General features: G+C 42.7%; 1 protein-coding gene across 1 annotated transcript in view; it reads right to left on the reverse strand.

Moving 5' to 3' along the window:
* Nucleotides 1-23,526, reverse strand: part of ALKBH8 (alkB homolog 8, tRNA methyltransferase) — a 70,888-nt gene that overhangs the window by 21,207 nt on the left and 26,155 nt on the right. Inside the window, exons 9-10 of the mRNA XM_040976883.1 lie at nt 17,356-17,462; nt 10,444-10,595 (exon numbers count right to left, since the gene is read on the reverse strand). Of these exons, the coding sequence (XP_040832817.1) occupies nt 10,444-10,595; nt 17,356-17,462 (259 nt within the window). The remainder of the gene's footprint in view (nt 1-10,443; nt 10,596-17,355; nt 17,463-23,526) is intronic.

Below are 23,526 nucleotides of genomic sequence, written 5' to 3' on the forward strand. Positions count from 1 at the left end.
AGCCATTGTAAAAAACAGTATGGAAGTTCCTCAGGAAACTAAACATAGAAGGATCTTATGATTTATAATCCCCCATTGGGTAGATATATCCAAAAAAATGCAACAATATGCCAAAGCAATATGCTCACTGCAGCATTAGCCAAAACATGGATTCAATCCAAGTGTCCCTGAATGAATGAACAGATTTTTAGATTTTTTAGATTTTCACATACAATGAAATATTATTCAGCCTTAAATCTATCATCTGCAATAATATCTAGATGAATGTAGAGGACATTATATTAACTAAAATAAGTCAAGAATTATAAGACAAAAACCACAGGATCTCACATGCATAATCTCATAAAGCCAGAAGGTTATATAATGGTGCTGAGTAGGGACTAAATGCAGTGCGGAGAAAACAACGGAGATGTTGATTAAAGAATATATATTTTCAAATAAGAATAATTCAAGATCTCGGTGCAATAGCCTAGTGGCTAAATCCTTGTCTTGTAACTGCTGGGACCCATACAGGTACCAGCTCTAATACCATAAGCTCCACTTCCCATCCAGCTCCCTGCTCATGGCCCAGGAAAGCATTTGAGCACAGCCCAAAGCCTTGGGACCCTGCACTCATGTGGGAGACCTGGAAGAGGCTCCTGGCTCTGGCGTTGGACCAGTTCAGCTCTCACTATTGTGGCCACTCGGGAGTGAACCAGTGGACAGAAGCTCTTTCTGTCCGTGTCCTTCTCTCTATAGATCTGACTTTCCAATAAAAAATTAAAATAAATCTAAAAAAAAGGTGATAATTCAAGAGATCTATTTTATAACATGATAATTAGTTAATAACATTGTATAATGTATAATTTTATTGTCTGTTAATTTTTAAAATCTGTAAGTGGAACAATCAAACACAACTTCATAGGGTAACTCTAATATTTAACAAATGGCTGCAACAGCCTGCCCTGCCACCACCTTGTGGCAGGAGGAACCTAGAGAGTGGGTGTTTGGCCTCAGGGCTCAAAGGAAAAGAGCCCTCAGCAGCATGGCAGTTGCGGAGGGTACCTGAGCCAGGTTGGACCCAATGCTTGCTAAGGCCATGGTCATTCTGCCATGTGATAAGCGAGTCCTGGGCTTATGGGCTGCCAGTGTGCCAAGTGGTGCCAGACTCTGCCTGCTGACCACCCGAAGGCAAGCTCTAGAGTTTTGGGGGTATGTAATTGCTGCCTAGAGACATCCATGGATAAGGCCAGTGTGCGTGTAGGTGAGGAATGAATCCTGCGTGACTCCCAGCGACAGGTCATTGAACTTTCTGGCAGGCGTGGAGACTGACTGAGACGTGGTGGTTTGGAGGGGAGAGTCTGTATGATCTGTATGGGTTAGACTGATTAACCAGCCCGCATGGGAGTACTGAGATGGGCTGTTAGTATAGAGCATCGCTGACTGCCACATATCAGCCGACATGAAAGCTATGGCTGAGGGGCTGCCTGGCAGAGCTAGGTGTCTAGTACCTGAGTGTTGGAACAGGGGATGGATCATATTAGGAAGGGTCATGACACCAACCCTGTGGAAATACAAGTCCTGCTGGTTAGCTTAAGAGTTGGGTTGTTGATGGGCTGAGCTATGAATGACCATGAAACCCACTGGCACTCACGGGTGCTGGTGCTGGAAACAGGCTGGGCAGGTATAGGCTGCAGCACCTGTACATGCATCCAGGGTGTGAGGTGGATAGGGCCACAACATCCTCCAGCAAACAAAGGCCAAGATGGAGTGGCAGGCTAAGCTGGGCAAGGACCTAGCACCTGCTGGAGCATATGAGCTCTGGGATCAGGGAGTGGGCTGAGTGGGGGAACCTGGGAACGTGGGGAACCTATTGGGAGTCACAGCTCCCATTGGTGAGCACAAGGCCTGGGTGTTGAGAGGCTTGAGCAGGGTAACTTCAACTGTTGGCTAACGTATGGGTTAGTTTTGGAGGGGGGCAACCGGGCAGGGTCAAGCCAATGTTACCTCACTGGCAATAGCAGAAACCAAGCTGGAGCACATGTTAAGCTCAACTAGGTTACCACACCTACCAGGTTACAAGAGACTGGGATGGGAGCAGACAGAGCAGAGCCAGGTTCTAGCACCAGTGAGCAGTGGGACTTGGTCAGGCCAGGCTACAGCATCCAAAGGCAAAGATCATGACAGGTGAGAGACTAGGCCAAGCTGGATCAAGAGCAACCACTTCCACGTGTAAGATCTATAGTTGGGAACATAACTAGTTGGGGAGCTAAGGGGAGCCCTAGCTGGGTTGTGGTTCCCACTGGTAAGCAAGAGGCTAGAATGGGACCCATGTTCTGGTCTGGACATGGCTGCAGTGTCCCTTGGCACAAGTGTGGACTGGGGCTGGGTGCGCCAGACTGGGCTAGACCTCAGCACCCACTGCTGCTTGTGAGGACCAGGTTAGGTGTAGGGCGGGATAGGCTAGGTTTTAGCCTCTGATGAGCCAGGTGTGATCTGTGTCTGTGTGTGGACCAGGCTGGACTGGGCTGTAACACCCAACAATAATAACCAGAACGGGTTGAAGGCCAGTCAGAAAAGGCCATTGTTTCTGCTAGGTCAGGAGGTAGACTGAGTAGGGCTGGCTTATGGACCCATCCATGTGCATGAAATCTGAAATTAGGAGAAGTTTTAAAAAACCTCAGTATCAAAATCCCAACCATTTGGCTCATTGCTACTAAGAAACTGTGAGCTTGCAGGCCAAACTGCCTTTGTTTTTTTTTTTAAAGATTTATTTTTATTATTTTGTTTATTGGAAAGGCGGATATACAGAGAGGAGAGACAGAGAGGAAGATCTTCCGTCCGATGATTCACTCCCCAAGTGAGCGCAATGGCCGATACTATGCCAGTCCGAAGCCAGGAGCCTCTTCCGGGTCTCCCACACGGGTGCAGGGTCCCAAAGCTTTGGGCCGTCCTCGACTGCTTTCCCGGGCCACAGGCAGGGAACTGGATGGGAAGTGGGGCTGCCGGGATAGAACCGGCGCCCATATGGGATCCCGGGCGTGCTAGGTGAGGACCTTAACCACTTGCGCCATCGCACCGGGGCCGCCAAACTGCCTTTGTGACCTTTAGCAGCCTATGTGACCTTCAGCAATGATGGGCCCAAATTCTTACGAATTAAGGCCCTCCTAAGTCTGGTTATCTCACAGGTGGCTCCAAGTAATTAAGTGGGTGCTTACCTTAGTTGCTGAAGGCATGGGCTGTCCAGCTGAGATAGGTAGGGAATGTGTGGTATTTCCCCTCAGTTGCAGGCTACTCTGAATTGCCCCTTTCCAAGCTATTGTGGGCTGTTTGGGGCCACATTCCAGTAAGGGGTGCTGGTCCCAGCTGGCTGGCTGGCTGGTCTCAACCAAGAGCCCGGACTCGGATACACTGAGCTTGAATAAACTCTCCTTGTGTACTTGGATAGACTTCAAACTCCTGGTGATTTCTGGGGATCTCAAATTTGGGGCACAACAGTCTGGATAGAGGAAATTCCTCTGTTGGGACACAGTCCATGCAGGTGAGCGCAAGAACCACAATAAGGAGCAGCCCAGACCAGGCCAGGGAACGGTACCCAATGGTATACATTTGGCGCAGGTCAGGGGTGGGCCAGGCAAGGCCAGTTCACATTACCTGCTGGCAAATCTGAGCACCAGAATAAAGTGTGGGTCGGCCTGGGTCCATTCACAACACATATCAGTACATATGAGGGTTTGGACTGGGTGCTGGCTGGGCTGGGCTAGACTTTAGCCCCCCCATCAACCTGAGCTGAAAGTGGAGGTGAGCTGGGCCACGACAAGCTACAGCATCCACTGGCAAAAGCTGAGGTGAGCCAGGTCATGCCAAACCAGGTCGTGGCACCCAACTAGCACACACAAGACCTGGGGAGGAAAGGGCGAAGCTGGTAGGGGAATGTGGAGGGCTCACCTGCTGGACCACCACTCCCACTGGAGAACATGAGTTGGAATTGGGGCAGACCAGACCAGGCAGGGAGGCAGGGCTACAACACTTGTGGGCCTCATGTGAGCTAGAGTGGGGAAGGGCCAGTTTAGGTTGACTGTTAGTACTGGTACAAGCATAGCTCAGAGTGGGTGTGGGTTGATTGGGTTCTGCCACAGCATCATCTGGCAGATGCTGACATGGGGGGCTAATTCTGTCAAGCAAAACTGCAGAACCACCTGGATAGTACATGATCCAGGAATGGGAGTGGGCCCAGGAGGGAAACAGTTGGCACCTCCCTCCTGGGATGCCACTCTATCTGGTGAGTATGAGAACCAAGACTTGGGCAGGCATGGCTAGACAGAGAGTGGCATTCATCGGCAGGTGTGGGATGGATAGTGTGGCTGCTTGGGTTGAACTAGGCTTCAATGCCCATTGACAAGCATGAGAGCTGAAAGGGATGTGGGAAAGACTGGACCGCTCTGCTGTATGTACTAGCAAGCATGGAAACCAGGGCAGGGGGAGGGCCTGATGAGGGTTATTGCGAGTCACCCCAACTAGGCTGCAGCTTCCACTGGTTTACATAACCACATGTGTCGTGAGCAGGATTGGGATGGGCTCCAACACCCATTGGTTTGTATAGAAAATGGGGCTGGAGGCAGAACTGACCCAGCAATTGCAACCACCAGCATATGCATAGGCTGAGAGGGACAATGGACTGTGCCAGACACTGTACTGGCAAGTACACACAAGATCAAGTCTGGGATAATTTTGGACATTTTCTTTGGAAATCCCTACAATCAAACTGTTGATCTCAAAACCTCAAGCATGAAGAAAACTGCAGGTTCCATGGTCTGACCATGGAGTGCAGTGTCAAAGCTGAGCCTCCTCAATGGCTCAGATGGAGCAGTGGACAGGAAAGCAGCAGACACAATGGTGTGGTGTTGCAGTGACTGATACTCCAGCGGCATTCACCTAACAGCGATCTGAACTCCACCAGCAACCAGGAAGGGAAGCGACTTTCACTGGGAGCTTGGGAAGTGAACCCAGCCAAAGAACTGTCCGTCCTGCTGGTCTGTTTGATTTGACCAAGAGCAAAAAACAGAGCAATAGATCCCAGACAGGCAGTGCAAGAACAGGGTGGATATCACAGCCCAGTCAGCCCCCTAGAGCTGATTTGGGCGCCATTGTGCATAATGAGGCAAAGGCAAGGGAAAGCACTGAGCATACGCTGAACTGGGAGTGAACTCATTTCTGACTCAGTGAACTGCATCAATGTGGCATTCTACAGGTTCCACCCAAAACAGGTCTGGGTAGCCCTCAGACCTAATGGCCAGCAGATCAAGAACTCTAGTGGTGGCACGTCAGGCGCCATTCTGTACACTGTGGCAAACGCTTTAGGACTGCAGGGGACAACAGTGAACTGCACAAGTGCTGAGCTCGCGAGAACTCACTGAGTTCCATGGATTCCACTGGTTCCGCAGGTAAATAATACTGACTGTGGACCAGGCTGAGTTCACGTCATCCACTGGCAAATCTGAATGCCAGGCACAGTCGCGACAAAAGCAATACACAACATGGAATGCCAAGGTGAGGTTGCCTGGGCCAGATGTGACCACAGCACCCAACCAGTACATGTGAGAGCCAGGAAGGGAGGAGGCAGAACCGGCAGGAGAATAAGGCGTGGTTCCCTTGCTGAACAGCTACTCCCACTGGAGAGCGTGAGCTGGGATGGGGTAGACCAGACTAGGCAGGGCTACAACACCTGTGCGCCTCATGTGGACCAAATCATGGAAAAACCAGGCTGGACTGATTGTTCCTACTGGTGCAATCTACAATTAGAGTGGGTGAGGGTTGTTGGGGTTTAGCCACAGCATCAGCTGGCAGAAGCTGGCACTGTGGGCTAGTTCTGTCAAGTTAAACCACAGAACCACCTGGAGAGTGCATAATCTGGGAGTGGGAGTGGCCTGGGAGGGAAATAGTGGGCTCCTCCCACTTGGGTTACCACCCCCCACGGAAGGGCACAAAACTAGGACAGGGGCTGGGGTGGCCAACAACATCCATGAAGGCGGGATAGTTGAGTTGGTTAGACGGAACAAGGTTTTAATACCCATTGACATGTATGAGAGCAGAAGGGGATGTGGGTCAGACTAGTCTAGTCTTCCACACTTACTGGCAAACCAGGGTAGGAGATGGGCCTGGTGGGGGTTATTGTGGGTCGCTCAGGCTGGGCTGCAGCTCCCACTGGTTTATGTGAGGGCCGAGTATGTGCTAGGCAGAACCAGGCTGGACTGCAAACAGGGCCTGGCACAGTCCATTGCCCCAATCAGCTGGTGGTTGCAATTGCTGGGTTGGTTCTGTTTTCAGCCCCGCCTTCCACTGGAACCAATGAGTGTTTGCAGTCCAGCATGGTTCTGGGAACACCTCAGACAAAGTTTCTTTGGGGATCCCCCGATCCAGCTTTCGGACTCAGAACGCTAACCAAGAAAAGACAGAGGACAGAACAAGTCAATCAACCTCCTCAGCTATATGTTGGCAATGAAAATACTGGGCAAACGGAGACTATATGATGGACTATGTCGTTCAGTAGAATCTCCAAAGACCGCATCGTGCTTGGAGTGGTGAGAGTGGCAGCAATTCAGAACTGTTGAACTATCAGAACCACTTGAGCAAGACCCTCGGAGCATGCCCCACATCTGGGAACTGGGGTGAGTGGGAGACTGGGTGGGGCTTCTCCCTTAAAATCTCCTTTTACATCAGATATATTAAGGAAACAATATGGAACTTAAAAAAAAAAAGCAAGTCTGCATAATTGCTTAAACTTTAGAAGTCTTCTAAATGTGGATCACAGAGATGGCTTAAAGAAAAATCCATGTGGAAGTGGGCCCGGCGGCATGGCCTAGTAGCTAAAGTCCTTGCCTTGAATGCGCCGGGATCCCATATGGATGCCAGTTCTAATCCCAGCAGCTCCACTTCCCAGCCAGCTCCCTGCTTGTGGCCTGGGAAAGCAGTCGAGGACGGCCCAAAGCCTTGGGATCCTGCACCCGTGTGGGAGACCTGGAAGAAGTTCCTGGCTCCTGGCTTTGGATCGGCATAGCAACGGCCGTTGCGCTCACTTGGGGAGTGAATCATAGGATGGAAGATCTTCCTCTCTTTCTCTCCTCCTCTCTGTATATCTGACTTCCAATAAATAAATAAATCTTTAAAAAAAATCCATGTTACAGGGTATTTATAGTAGTTAAAAATGATACTGGAGTGTTTTTGATAAAATGGAAATAATATTAAATAAAGCATGAGCACCTGTAAAAAAAAAATAATAATACTGACTGTGGCTTCATATGGGTCAAAATAGGTCCGTGTGGCACCCAGATCTAACGTCCATCAGGTTCCAGCAAGAACAGCGCCACCAACAACCTAATTATATAGGATACCTGGTGTCTCTAATCCTGCGACCTGCTCCAAGCAGAAGTGGGAGAAAGGTTGCTGAGATAACATTGCAACCTCAGCACAAAATCACAGGAGGTGGAGATTGGTGAGCCAGGAGTTGGTGCTACAGAGTTCTTTATGGAAATCTAACATAAGAACCCAGACCTGGAACTCGCTGTGCACCAACTGTAATAAGTAAAATCAAACTGTAGAACTGTGGGTGACACAGCTTAGAAACCTGCCCCAAGAAGACGACTCTGCTAACCAGAATTGCAATGACCAAGACAAAAGAAGAGACAAAGGCACAATGAATATTACCAAAAACTCCCCTGCAAAGGAGCAAAACCCTATGCCAACCTCAGAGTTCACTGAGGAAGACATCGAGAAAATGGGGCACAAAGAATTCATAAAACTCATTTTAAAGCTTCTGATAAACAATGAGAAGCACATACAAGAGTTCAAAGAATTTAAGAAATATTTTCCATAAGCAATAGTAGCAATAAAGCAAAGCAAGGTTGATACATCAGAAATTAAAAACACAGTAGAGAAAATTACAAGTACAGTGAATACTCTCCAAAATAGAATGAAGCAAGTAGAAAAAAGAATCTCAGGATTGGAGGATATTTCCTGTCATCAGGGGGAAGCAAACAAAAAGCTGGAAGCAGAGCTGCATTAGGCCAAAAAAAGTATTCAAGAACTGAAAGATACTATTAAGAGGCCAAATATAAGAGTGATGGGAGTCCCAGAAGGTGCAGAAAGAGAAACTAGTTTTACAAATATATTTAATGAAATAATAAAGGAAAATTTCCCTAATCTAGAGAAAGAATTGGGAATCCAGGAGGGGCACAGAACTCCCAACAGGCTTGATCAAAAGCGATCTTCACCAAGACACATGATCATCAAGCTCTCTTCAATTGTGCCTAAGGAAAAGATCCTTAAATGTACATGTGAAAAAAATCAATTGACATACAAAGGAATGCCAATTAAACTCACAGGAGATCTCTCAAGGAAACTCTACAGGCCAGAAGAGAATGGAGTGACATATTCCAGATACTAAAATGAAACGTAGATTTTTACAGAGAAAGGCAAGCAGAAAAAGAAGTCTCCCATCACTGGTACATTCCCAAAATGGCTGCAATGGCCAGAGCTAAGGTGATCCGAAGCTGGGAGACAGCAGTTTCTTTCAAGTCTCCCACACGGGTGCAGTGTCCCAAGGACTCAGGCCTTCCCAGGCAGGGAGCTGGATGGGAAGTGAAGCAGCTGGGACATGAACTGCTGCCCATATGGATGCTGTTGCAGGCAGGTGAAGTATTGACCTGTTATGCCACCACACGGGTTCCTAGACTTATTTATATAAGAAAATCAGCTTGTGTCTCCACCTCTATTCCTTAAGAACAGAACCCATGTGTTTTATTTTTCTATGTTTCATAAGCTACAGTATTAGATACTCATCAATACTTATTATACATCTTAAAATAATTTTTGAATCTACATTTTAAGTCTTCAGAGATATTTACAGCAAAATAAACAAAAACTTTGACGCTTCATCAATAGTAAGATATCAAACATAGAGATGATAAGTTTTCTAGCAGGATAGCATCCCAATTTAGCATAAACTTTTAGCTCAAAACAATGTTTAAGATCATGACTAAATTCAAAAGCAACTGTAGGCATCATCAAAACTCCTGGGACAGAAAACAGATTTCACCAACACAGTCACTACAAAATTTTAGACAATGAAAGAGGTTTCTTCCAACAACATCCAAGAAATTTAGTTCCTGATGTACTCAATAGAAAATTCAAAACAGCCTTTTCTGACAAACTTTTGAGCAGTTCCTTTACTTCCTTTTAAGTTTCTGTTTCAATTAAAACACAACCAACTGCTTATTCTGTAAGTTATCTACTATGGAACAATCTTTCATCTGCAACTCCCCTGCTGGATTCTTAAAAAATAATTTACAGACTTGAAAAGCTGTTTCAAGCAAAAGCTAACATTGTGTAAGTGATATTTCATTGTCCCAGAATTGTAACAGCCTCAACTCTTACTTTAACAAACAAAATACTTATCTGGTACCCAATTACGTTCAAATACTACTTCTGAGGAAAATAAGTATGTCAAGATTCAGTGTCTGTCATCAAAAAATATAAATTCAGGGCCCAGCGTTGTGGCCTAGTGGCTAAAGTCCTCAACTTGAACACCCCGGGATCCCATATGGACGCCAGTTCTAGTCCCATCAGCTCTAGTTCCCAACCAACTCCCTGCCTATGGCCTGGGAAAGCACTTGAGGATGGCCCAATGCTTTGGGATCCTGCACCCATGTGGGAGACCTGGAAGGGGTTCCTGGCTCCTGGCTTCTGATTGGCACAGCACCGGTCATTGTGCTCACTTGGGGAATGAATTATCAGACAGGAGATATTCCTCTCTATTTCTCCTCCTCTCTGTATATCTGACTTTGCAATAAAAATAAATAAATCTTAAAATCTACATATATATAAATAAATTTAATGGGAATGGTTAAGCAGAGTCTATGATTTTTGTTTTTAATCTATATACTGACTCTTCTAAAATATCATTTACATTTACTGTATTTCCTACAGCAAAATGTATATATAAAAATATTTATATAGCATAAATGCATCAGTCAGCACCCCATGTTGATCGTCTCCATGTTCTCCTTTTACTCTGAAGGTTTCTACAGCGAATGGAAACATTTCAACTCCTTCTAAAGGCCTGGGAAAAGCAGTGGGAAAATGGCCCAAGCACATGGGCCTCTGCTACCCGTGCAGCAGATCCAGAAGAAGCTCCTGGCATCTGGCTTCTGTCCTGCCCACTTAGCCACTTGGGGATAGCAGATGTCTCTCCCTCCATCTCCACCTCTATGTAACTCTGATATAAATAACCAAATACTCAAAAAAGAAAATGAAAAAAATTTTTTAACTATATGAAAGTACAATAACAGCAAACTATGGGGAAAATGGCATAAGTTAAGAAGAACTTCTGGGTGCTGATGAAATCAAAAGGGATTTTTTGTGCTCATTTTAGTGCACTTTATAGTAAAGTCAAAACCATATACTTACTACAGGTACAAGGTGTTCGCCTCACTTTCCGAAAGGTAAAGGATGTTCGTACTCCCCTCTTGTTTAAAGTCAAGTCTCCAACATCACCGGTTATAATTCCACTTTTGTGATGTTCAGATGCCTGGACGGTATCAAATTTTCTGGGTGTGATTCTGGAAATAACAGGCAAAATCATATACCATGTATTATATTAATAAAAAAAACTTTAGCCTTTTAAAAATAAACAAGAGAACAGAGCAAATCTAGGACGTACTGAAAATACCTGTTGAATTCCATGACTGGTTAGAAATTGTGGAAAGAGCAAAAGAGTAAAAACCGTAAAGGAAGTTATCCTCAGAATAATAATATTAAAAGACTGTATAACTATAATTATTCCAAAGGAGAATAAAGTAATATCACATACTTAAGTAATACCCATTTTAGAAGGAAAACAATAAATGAGGCAAAGGAAAAACATACAGATGTTAAATCTAAACTCAATATGAATAATTATGTTAAACATAAAAGGATTAAAAACCCCAACTACAGAACAACACTTGAGAGGGGTGGTTTGGTGTAGTGGTTTAGCTACCTCTTAGGACACCCACATGCCATACTGGAGTCCATGGGTTGGAGTCCTGCGTCCTCCTCTAATTCCAGCTGCTCCTGGTGTATAGCCTGGGAGCAGCAGGCGTGGGCACAGCTGGCTCCCAGTTTAGGCTGGCCTAATCCTGACTGCTGCAGCACTCGTGCAGGGAACCAGCAGGTGGGAGTTCTTCCTCCACTTCTCCCTTTCTCAAATGTAGAAAATAATAACTTAAAGAAATTTAGAAATTAAAAAAAAATACATCACAGGAAAAAAATGTTTGCATATATCAAGTAAAATCAAAAGAAAAATGGTACAGCTATATATTAATCAGAGACAAAGTCAACATTAGGTAGTAAGGATTACTAAAGGTAAAAAGGAGTATTTCGTGAAAATAATGGTCAAATAGAAAAATATAAGGACTCTATTTACATACTCCAAACGAATAATATTCTCAAAATTCATAAAGCAAAACATTAGGAAAACATCTAACAGGAAAAATAGAAAACATATAATTATCAATGGAATTTTTGAACACAAGTATATTTTTTGTCAGTGACTAAATTTTAGTTAAGGGCTAAAGATATCAACACAAAGAAGCAATAAACAAAGTAACAAAAAATTAACTGTTAAATTGTATAATACAGATATAGTAAGTAAAACAAATATTAAAAATAAAAAGTCTAAGTTGTTTTGAATTGTATCGTTAGAAGATTCGAAGAGAATCCTTGGAGTGTGATCAAATTTCCTAATTGTGAAAGAGGAATGATTTGGTAGGAAAATAATACTTCTAAAGTTTAATTTACACACGAAATGTATAGATGGTTAGCATACAGTTCAGTAAGTTTTGACAAATGTATACACCCTTGTAATCACATCAAAAATAGCCCAGTCCCCCCCAAAAAAATAGTTTTGTCACACAAAGCTTCTTGTGCCCCTTTCAGCTAATCCTTCCCTATTTCAAAGCAATTACTACTCTGATTTCTATGAGTATAGTTTTGCTTACTCTTGAACTTCATACAGTACTCTTCTGTATCTAGCTTTGTCCATTCAACATAGTTGATGTAGCAACCAGTAGGTAAGACATGTATTGCTGAGTAATATCCCATTATTACAAACACAATACAACTTACTTATATGAAAATATGTTCATGTATACAGTTTGGTACTATTTCATGTATAGCTTCTATGAATATTTTAAAATATCTGTTTAAAAAAAAAAAAATCAGAGCTACAGAGAGAGAGGGAAAGGGTGGGGGAAGAGAGATCTTCCAATCTGGTTCTCTTCCAGGACTGGGTCAGACCAATCCCAGGAGACAAGAGCTTCTTCAGGGTCTCCCACAAATGTTTCAAGAAGGTGCAGGGACATGAGCACTTGAGCTATCTTCCACTGCTTTTTCTTTCTTTTTTTTTTTTGTAAAGATTTATTTATTTTATTACAAAGTCAGATATACAGAGAGGAGAGACAAAAAGGAAGATCTTCCGTCCGATGATTCACTCCCCGAGTGAGAGCAACAGCCTATGCTGTGACGGTCCGAAGCCAGGAGCCAGGAACTTCTTCCAGGTCTCCCACACGGGTGCAGGGTCCCAAGGCTTTGGGCTGTCCTCGACTGCTTTCCCAGTTCACAAGCAGGGAGCTGGATGGGAAGTGGAGCCGGCGAGGACTTTAGCCACTAGGCCACGCCACTGGGGCCCACCTCCACTGCTTTTTCAAACACATTAGTAGAATGATGGATAGGAAGAGGAGCAGCTGGAATTCACACTGGAGCCCACATAGGATGCTGAGGCCACTATGCTACAAGGTAAGCCCCTGTAAACATTCTTATGCACATCATTTTCAGATAAGCATTTCATTACTCTAGGGTAAATACCAAGAGGTATAGTTGATGGGTCGCTGAGTAACAAACTCAGCCGGTTTTTGAAAGCAGTTACATCATTCTGCATCCAATCAACAACATAGGAGTTTTGGATCCAGAGGTGTAGGGAAAGTTCAGCAAGGATTTTCACACTCTGGCTCCTACTCCATGCATAACGGAGAAAGGGAAGCCTCCAAAAACGCTATGAGTCAGCCAAACATGCAGCTTGGTGTGAAGCCAAAATGAAATTTTGTAACATTAAGCATAGAGCAATACAATCAAGAAAGACACTGCATTTTGAGAAACATTTTCAACTGCTCTAAAGCATCTGAAACAGGCTGCCTGAGTCTTAGCAGCACCGGCTACTATCCGGGTTTTGTTTTGTTTGTTTGAGTTGTCTTCAAATTTCAATCTTCTTAGCAATGGGTAAATTGAATGAAATTGGGGTTGATCTGCATTTCTCTTGTTACTAATGATGCTGCATTTGTGTTCATTCCCTATTAGCCACTTGAGGATCCTTCTCCCGGAGAAGGATCTGTTCAAATGTTTTGTTAAACTCCCAGACAGATAAGTACATGCATGCAAATGCTTTCTCCTGTGTGTAGCTGCCTTTTCATTTTCATTTTTAACATTCAATATTTATTTACTTACTTGAAAGGCGATACTAAAATGAATTTGATCCTAATGGACTCAATGGATTATAGTCTTAAAGTGCAATCTTCATTTCGCCATTACTGTTATTTCACTCCATCTGTTATGTTATTATTTAAACCAACCTATGAATATTTAATTATTGATGTTGGAAAGAAGGCATTCTACAAGTCTTCATCCTATCTGAAACAGCATTTTAATTTCATTTTCCAAAAAACATTATTTCAATATTGTGCTTGTAAGCTACTAAATTAACTTGTTAGTGGCTCAAGTACTTTTGTTGATCTCCTAGGGTTTATAAATCCACAAGAGTGTCTTCTTTCTTTTTCTAAGATTTATTTTACTTTCATTAGAAATGCAAATTTACAGAGAGAAGGAGAGACAGAGAGAAAGATATTCTATCTGCTGGTTCATTCCCCGAATGGCTGCCACAGCTGGAGCTAAGCTGATCCAAAGCCAGGAGCCAGGAGTTTCCTCCAGTTCTTCCACACAGTTGCAGGTTCCAAAGGCTTTGAGTCATTCTTTACTGCTTTCCTAGGCTACAAGCAGGGAGCTGGATGGGAAGTGAACACAAATCAGCCCCCAAATGGGATCCTGGAACTGCACGGTAAGGATTTAGCCATTGAGCCATCATAACAAGCCCACAAATAGTATTTTTTACAAATAGTTTTACTACTTCCTTTCCAATCTTTATGATGTTATTTCTTTTCCTTTACTTACTATACTAGGTAAGATATCCAATATAACATTTAGTAGAAATGGTAAGAGCAGACATTCTTGGTTTGTTCAATATCTTACAAAAGAGTAATCAATATTTCACCATTAAGTGTGATGCCAGCTCTGGGCTTTTCACAGATATCCTTTAACAAACTGAAGAAGTTTACTTATTGATTTTGAAATGCTAAATCAATCTTGAAATCTCAGGATAAATTCCACTTAGTTATAATGCATTTTCTTTTAATATATTGCAGGATTATCCTTTCCAAGATTTTGTTAAGGATTTTTCATCTCTGTTACATGAGTCTATAATATTTTTGTTTCTAAAAGATTTATTTATTTTTATTGAAAAGTCAGCTATACAGATATATCATCTTCCATCCGATGATTCACTCCCCAAGTGACTACAATGGCTGATCTGATGCCAGGAGCCAGGAAATTCTTCCAAGTCTCCCATGCCGGTGCAGGGTCCCAAGGCTTTGGGCCATCCTTGAGTGCTTTCCCAGGGCACAGGCAGGGAGCTGGATGGGAAGCAAAGGAGCCAGGATTAGAACCAGCAGCCATATGGGATCATGGCGCGTGCAAGGCAAAGACTTTAGCCACGAGACTACCCTGCTGGGCCCCATGATAATTATTATTAACATTTACAGCATATTATGCCTTCAACAAGAGATCAAAAACTGTAATCAAAATGTAATCAGGGCCTGGTGAGGTGGCCTAGCAACTAAAGTACTTGCCTTGAACCTGCTGGGATCTCATATGAGCACTGGTTCTAATCCCGGCAGCCCAACTTCCCATCCAGCTCTCTACTTGTGGGCTGGGAAAGCAGTGGAGCAGCCCAAAGCCTTGGGACCCTGCACCTACATGGGAGATCCAGAAGAGCTCCTGGCTCCTGGCTTCAGATCAGAGCAGCACCGGCCGTTGTAGTCACTTGGGGAATCAATCATTGGATGGAAGATCTTCCTCTCTGTCTCTCCTCCATTCTGTATATATGACTTTGCAATAAAAATAAATAAATTTTTAAAAAATGTAATCAAAATCATGTTTTAGGAAAATTTGTACAATTACCAAGACTAGATTAAAATACTTTCATAATAATATATGTAAAGTAGTTACTCACTTTGCATTTGTTATAATATTACTACTTTTAAGAAGCATAAACATTAGTGATATCAACAATGAAAATATGCTTATTCTCAACTTCAAGACTACCTGAAATCAATAAATTTAAACTGTCATTTCCTTTTTTTTTTTAAAAGATTTATTTTATTTTTTTTATTGGAAAGGCGGATATACAGAGAGGAGAGACAGAGAGGAAGATCTTCCATCCGATGATTCACTCCCCAAGAGAGCGCAACGGCCGATGCTATGCCAGTCCGAAGCCAGGAACTTCTTCCGGGTCTCCCACACTGGTGCAGGGTCCCAAAGCCTTGGGCCGTCCTCGACTGCTTTCCCAGTCCACAAGCAGGGAGCTGGAGGGGAAGTGGAGCTGCCAGGATAGAACCGGCGCCCATTTGGGAACCCGGGTGTGCAAGGTGAGGACCTTAACCACTGCGCCATCGCGCTGGGCCCTGTCATCTCCTTTTAAACTGCAAATATTTAATGGCCACAAAAAATAGGCTGTACAAGCATAAGTCCCATGACATCTCTTTTATGGAATATATTTAGGGCAGGTTACAAATTCATTTCTATGTTCATTTCCTTGAATTTTATAAAAGTATATCAGCTAAAATCTCTAAGTATGGGCCTGGCACAATAGCTCAGTGGCTAAATCCTCACTTTGTAGGTGCCAGGATCCCAGATGGCTGCCAGTGTGTCCCAGCTGTTCAACTTCCCATCTAGCTCCCTGCCTGTGGTCTGGAAAGGCAGTCTAGCTCGCTGCCTGTAGTCTGGGAAAGCAGCAAAGGATGGCCCAAAGTCTTGGGACCGTGCTACCATGTTAGATACCCAGAGGAAACTCCCGGCTTCAGACTGGCTCAATTCTGGGCATGGCAGCCACTTGGGGAGTGAACCAGTGGATGGAAGACCTTTTCAGTCTTTCTTTCTCTCTGTAAATCTGCCTTCTATTAAAAACAAATCTTAAAAAAAAAAGCCACAAGCAGGACAGAATCAAAGAGTACAGAACTTATCAATACTCTAATTGATAATTATATATTATATATATCATAATAAAATATATATATTATATATTATTTAGCAGCAGCACAATGTTCTTCACAAAGTGCTGAAAATACATTCCTACCAAAAGCCCAAAATCCATTTCTTTACACTTAGCTTAAGCAAACTCAAACTGAAAAACATTGCAACAAAACTGGCTTCCTCAAAACTATCAGTCAGGAAGGACAAACAAAAATTGATGATGCATTGCAAATTAGAGAGCAAACAGGACTTACAACTAAATGTAATACAGGATCAAGGACTGAATCCCAGATCAGAGAGAAAGCTTACTATAAAGTACTGCATCACACAACTAGCAAAGCCTGGATATGAATTACAAAAGAGTATTTTATGAATGCTGAATTTCCTGAATCTGAGGGTTAGACTGATTTTACAGAACAGGGACTGCAAATATTTCTTAGAAGAACCACATAATAAATTTTTAAGCATTAAATGTCAGTGTCATTTTTATCTATTTTTTGCACTGATTTTGTTTTTTAACAATTGCTTAGGAATGTAAATTCCATCCTCAGTTCATGTTTTTGAGTTTCTGAGTTTTGCTTGTCAACTCCTGATGTAGATAATGTCCTTGTTATTAGGAAATAAACAATTAAGTATGTAAGCATAAAAGGTCATCACATTTGTAACTTACTCTCAAATAGTTCAGTAAAAGTAACATTTATGAGAAAAAACAATAAAGATGCAGCAAAATGTTCATAGTTTTTAAGTCAAGGAAAGATGAAGAGCTCACTATATTTTGCTTGCAACTTTCTTTAAAGGTAATGTTTAATTAAAAAGCAAAACAAAACAAAAAAACTCCCAAAACCCAGATGCTCCTAGAAAGGTGGAACCCAAAAGCCTCAATGTGTAGGCAGAGGACATGGGTCTAGTGGCTCAGATGGACAGTGGAAAGTGTGCCAAAGGAAAAGGGCTCCTGTCCATCAAGATCATCTCAACAACACATACCCATGGGTCCAAAGATATCTAGATTCTCCTGTCATCACCAGCAAACTCCGACGAGGCAACATAACTGCGACTGCCACACCATCTGGATGCTTAAAATCCATGACAATCTGGAAGAAAAGACACAAAGATCAATTTTCAAAAGTTCATATATTACAAGGATAAGCAGGATGCATTCAGAGGCAGTGTGGTAGCACGTCAGGTAAAGCCAGTCTGCATCACTGGCATCCTATATTGGCACTAGTTTCAGTCTCAGTTGCTGCTCTACTTCCCATCTAGCTCTTGCTACCCACATGAGAAACCCGGATGAAGCTCCTGGCTCCTGGATTTAGCCAGGCCCAGCTCGTCATTATGACCATTTGGGGTGTGAACCAGTAAATGGAAACATGTTCTCTCTCTCTCTCTCTCTCTCTCTCTCTCTCTCCCTCTTTCTCTCTCTCTCCCCCTCCCCCTCTCTTCCTCTCTATCCTACTTTGCTTCTCTCCTTTCCTCTCTCTTTGTAGCTCAGCCTTTCAAATAAAACAAAACTGTAAAAAAAAAAAAAATGCTTCATCCATTTTGCCCATTTATGCTAAACATGATTAAAATATGGTAATGTTTAAGGAAAATATAATACATTGATTCTCAAACTTGAGTGCACATGAAACTCAACTAAACAATAAAACACAGATTTCAACCATAGCATTTCAGAGTCAGCAGGCCCAGAGTACGGCTCAGGAATGTGCACTGGAATTTTGAAGCAAGTAGTCTAAGGATCACAAAATGGAAAACGCTGGGGTGGGTGGGGGTCAAATGCAGGGTCTTACGACTGAAATATTCATATCCTGGTTCTACCATGTGATACACAGCATGTCATTTACCATTTACCAACATTATGCCATGGTTTCCTCAACTATTATAGGGTTATTACATAAAATAAACAGAGTAGCCATAAATCATAGTACCTGGCAAACAAAAAATGCAAGGGGGTGATAAAGCAATAGAATTTTTGTATTACTCAAAAAACGCTGATAATGATAGGACAAATAATTATGAGGCATAGATTCTCACATAACACATACTACACATGTGAAGTCCTGCAACATTTTAGTGGCTAATTAGTAAGAGATTAAACAGGAACATTTTTCAAAATCTTTTCCTAAGTTACACTTAAAGCGTATAACTGAATAGTAAACTACAAAGATACAATATCTAAGCTTTTTTTGTTTTGGATCATATGAGGACATTTAACAGCAAACACTTCAATGTAAAAATAGTAACAACCAGAAACTATAAATTCTTAAGGCATATCACAGGCTTAAAGATATTTTTAAATGAAAAAAAATCCATTTATTAGAACTCCCAACTGGCAGTACGCAGCGACCCCTTTGGTCAAAGCCACGGAGACATGCGCAGACATCACCAACAGTGAATACAGCAGAAGGAGCTACACTAACCATCCATCCAGAACCAGAGCCAACACAAACTGTGCAGCCTTTACCCTAGAACTTTCCACCAGCTTAAATCTTTCACTGTAAAAGTTATAAAATTGATAGCAGCAACTGAACAAAAGGTGATTGAAAATAATCCTTTTATTTTAAAGGGCATTTAATGAGACAAAGAGAAAATAGACAATTCAGTGAAATTAAGAAGGTAATTCATAACATGAGTGAGTACTCAGTAAAAAATAGAGCTTATAAAAAGAACCAGTCAGAAATCTTGGAGCCAAACAACTTAGTAAATGAAATTTTAAATACATTTGAAAACCTCAACAGCATTATTGAGCAAGTAAAACAATTTCTGAACTTGAAGACAGGTGTCTTGAAATAACCCAACCAGATGGGGGGAGGGTGGGAACTGTTTTAATGAAAACTACTTGGAGATTTAAGGGACAGCAATAGCAACCAAGCACCCTTAGGATTTCAAACAAGAAAGAGAAAGGAAAGATAAAGAAAAACTATCCAATGGAATATCTGCTGAAATTTTTCCAAATCTTGCAAAAGATAAGGACACTTAGGTCCTGGAAGCCCAAGGCCAATTCCCTAATAAATATAACTAAAAAAAGATTCTCAGGCCCAGTGTGTAGGCCTAGCAGCTAAAGTCCTCGCCTTGAATGTGCTGGAATCCCATATGGGTACCAGTTCTAATCCTTGCAGCTCCACTTCCCATCCAGCTCCCTGTTTGTGGCCTGGGAAAGCAATCGAGCACAGCCCAAAGCCTTGGGACCCTGCACCCACATGGGAGACCTGGAGGAGGTTCCTGGCTCCTGGCTTCGGATCGCTGCAGCACTGGCCATTGTGCTCACTTGGGGAATCAATCACTGGACGGAAGATCTTCCTCTCTGTCTCTCCTCCTCTCTCCATATATCTGACTTAGCAATAAAAATAAATAAACCTTTAAAAGAAAAAGATTCTCTACAAGAAATATTAAGAACTGAAAAACTCTAAAAATTGCTAAAAACTACAAGAATTCTGGAGCCAATGTTGTGGCACATCAGGCAAAGTCACTGCCTGCTATGCAGATACACTAAGATACTCCAGGCTCTGCTTTCAACCTGGCCCAGAAGCCATTTAGGGAGTTAATGCTCTCTCTCTCTGTCTCTGTCTCTCTCTCTCTCTCTCTCGGTCTATAATTCTGCATTTCAAATAAATGAATACATCTTAACAAGAAGAATAACAACAAAATCACCACTTGTGATATCTATGTACCATATTAGAGTAGCTAGGTTTGAGTCCCTTCGGCTTCTGACCCCAGCTCCCTGCTACTGTGCACCCTGCAGACAGCAGGCAATGGCTTACATACTTGGATACCTGCCACCTACACCTGGATTCAACTTCCATCTGTCAGCTTCAGCCACATGTGTGACCCTGGTTTTTGTAGCCATTTAGAGAGTTAACCAGCAGATAAGGGAGGCTCTCTTTCCCTACACTTCTTTCTAGACTTTCCCTAGATTATTTTTTCAAAAGTTATTGCCAAGGCAGGGAGCGCTAGAACTCAAAACAAAAACAAGTTATGTAATGGGGGCCTAGGACAGTAAGTAGCCTAGTGGCTAAAGTCCTTGCCTTGCATGAGCTGGGATCCCCTATGGTGCCAGTTTATATCCCAGCTCCTATACTTTCCATCCAGCTCCCTGCCTGTGACCTGGGAAAGCAATCAAGTATGGCCCAAACCCTTGGGACCTGCATCTGCGTGGGAGACCTGGAAGAAGATCCTGGCTCCTAGCTTCACACTGGCTCAGCCCCAGCCAGCCATTGCAGCCACCTGGGGATTATATTAGCAGATGGAAGATCTTTCTCTCTGTCTCTCCTCTCTGTAAATCTGCCTTTTCAATAAAAATAAATAAATTTTCATTTAAAAAATGTTATGTAGTAAGCACTTTTTATGAAATATGGTATCTTGCTAGTTTCATCTGATTATATAATGGATACTATCCAACTTCAACAGCATTTTTAATGGTGCAAAATATCATCTTTTTGGACGTATTGTAATTTACCTTAGTGTTACACTGTCAGATATCCATAATATTTATAAATTTTATGATAAACAGTGCTTTAATTAACAAATCAAACTTTGCTATAATTTCTATCTTCAAATAAGGGCTAACAAGCCAAAGGATGTTTAATACAGTCTAGCATTCTCCCAACTGAACTATTTCAGTGACCAAGCTGCTCTGTAAAGGCTGTGCTAATCTATACTCCCACTCAGCAGTATAAAACCATTTTTGTTTATATTTTTGCCAACACAAAAATTTTTTATTACCCTAATTGCAGAGTAAATAAATGAGTGAAATACCATTGTGGTTTTTAACTTGCACACCTTTAAAATTTAAATTGCAAATTACTCCCAGTTGTTCCTTTATGATTTTTACTTATGGTTTTTCAATTTTATTTTTTAATACCTCATTTCCTTTACAATTATGACCATTATTTGCTTCATTTAAAAGGCAGAGAAACAGGGATCTTCTATGCTCTCATTTACTCACCAAATGCCTGCCACAGCCAGGTTTGGGCTAGGCCAGAGTCACAAACCCAAAGCTCAATCCATGACTCCCATAAGGATGCAGAGCACCCAACAATCTGAGCCACCACCTGCTGTCTCCCCGGGCGCACATCAGCAGGAAGCAGAATGAGAAGCAGAGGAGATGGGACTCAAACCTGGCACTCCACTACGGGAATCAGGCATCTGAAGCAGGGACTCCACTGCTACACCACACGCCTACCCTATGCCGTTCAGTATGTACAGACGTTTTCAGGATAAGTGTCACAGACATGCAGGCTATGCCCAGGGCTCTGTGCTCAAACACGTCCCCCTATAAAGGTTAATGCTCTGCTCTCACACGATCCTGAACTTCTGTCTGTGAAATGAAGTCTGAAGAAATAACAGGGATTACACACGAGCAGAAGAAATACACACAGTAAACCAGCAACAGTTGAGGCCCACTACATACTGCATCCACAATGTCTGATGAGCACAGAAAGCACAGGAGTTCGAAGTGAGACTCACATGAATACAAAGGAAGCATTTTACATCTACCCCTGACAGTGGAAACACTGACAGCCTGCAGAGGCCACCAGAACTTGCTTCAAAGGCAGAAAAAAAGGCAATGGAGTTCTAAGAAACATAAGCAACCCAGGCAGTACAGTATCACATCCATTGTTTCTTGTGTTACTTTCTGGTATTGACCAACAACCTGTAGCAAAAATGATGACACAGAAAAAAAAAATGCAAGACATGACAACCTGTCACTTAGCCAAACTGACTATGCTGATCTGACAGAGCTCAGCTCCTGGGTGTCAGAGTAGCTGAAAACAGCAAACCAAAAATGGAAGATGTGATCACTTACTGCGACAGGACAGGCACGAGTCCCGTGCCATTTTCCCCACCTGCTGAGCTAGTCAGGGATGTAGTGGACCATTAGACACAGGTATCATGTAACTACAAACAGGGCTCTGAACAAAGAGGCTGGTGCATTCTTACGGTCCCAGGGCAGGGGACAGTAAGGTGGCAGGACTACAAAGTGAAAGAGGAAGCAGTTTCTCATCGCAGTGGAAAGACCGTGTCTTCCACGTTTCCTACTACCCCTCGCCTTAACCCCCGTCCCACCCCACACATACACCAGTGAGGAGGCTCTGACGGAAGGGCTCACAGAGACCTAGGAATGAAGGCTCCTGAACCCACAATGTGAAACACACATGACAGCATGGCCAGGTGAACCAGAGACCTAAAGTTGTATTGAGGTCATGATCTCAGGAATCTTGAGCTGTATCCTCTATGTAGCAGATGGTTGCTAGAGGTATGACAACAAAGAGTCACAAAATCAAGGTAGTTTGTGTGGTTAGTAACATGGACACCATAATAAAGCACTGGTTGAAGCAAAAACTAATAATAATAAAATAAAAGAGCACGGCCAAGCAGGACGCCTGATTTCTTTAGTGCACCTCCTGGTACAGACTGTAACACAGAGCCATGTACCACACAAAGTATGGGAAATGGAAATTTCTCTTATGAAGCTACTAAGGAAACATTTCATAAGCTCAAAAAAAAATCACAAAAGAAAAAAAAGGGGGGGTTGGTAGGGGCAGTGCTGGAGCTTAGCAAGTAAAGCTGATGCTTAAGATATCAGCATCCCACATGGGTGATGGTTTGAGTTCTGGCTGTTCCACTTCCAATCCAACTCCCTGGTAATACCTCTGGAAAGCAGGAGATGACCCAAGCCCTTGGGCCCCTGCACCCACATGGGAGACCCAGAAGTTCCTAGCTCCTGTTTTGGCCTTGGCTCAGTCCGAGCTACTGTGGCCATTTGGGGGAATGAATCAGCACATGGAAGACCACACTCTGCTTTCTGTTTCTCTCTCTCCCTCTGTAACAATCAAATAAATAAATCTTCTTGCCAAAAAAAAAAAAGTTGTTTTCTTATTTAAAAAAAAGCCACATACACTTTCAGCTGGGTGCCACATTTTTTGATAACACACAGTTCTTTTTCCTTTCAATCCTTCTTTACTCATTAATAACCTAAAAGGACAAAGTGTTAGTAATATGTGCACATATCAAGAAGTAAAATGAAAATAGCCACAGTTGAGTTGGTTTTGTATGGTATTCCTACTGTTTTCGCAAAAATGATAGGTATGTATGAGCACAAAATACAGACTGTTTAAGTTAGGTGATTCCACCGTGAGTTAAATGTTCTTACAGGGC

This window comes from Ochotona curzoniae, unplaced genomic scaffold (genome assembly GCF_017591425.1).
Source record: "Ochotona curzoniae isolate NIBS_2020 unplaced genomic scaffold, NIBS_Ocur_1.0 contig_2723, whole genome shotgun sequence".
NCBI classification, from domain to species: domain Eukaryota; kingdom Metazoa; phylum Chordata; class Mammalia; order Lagomorpha; family Ochotonidae; genus Ochotona; species Ochotona curzoniae.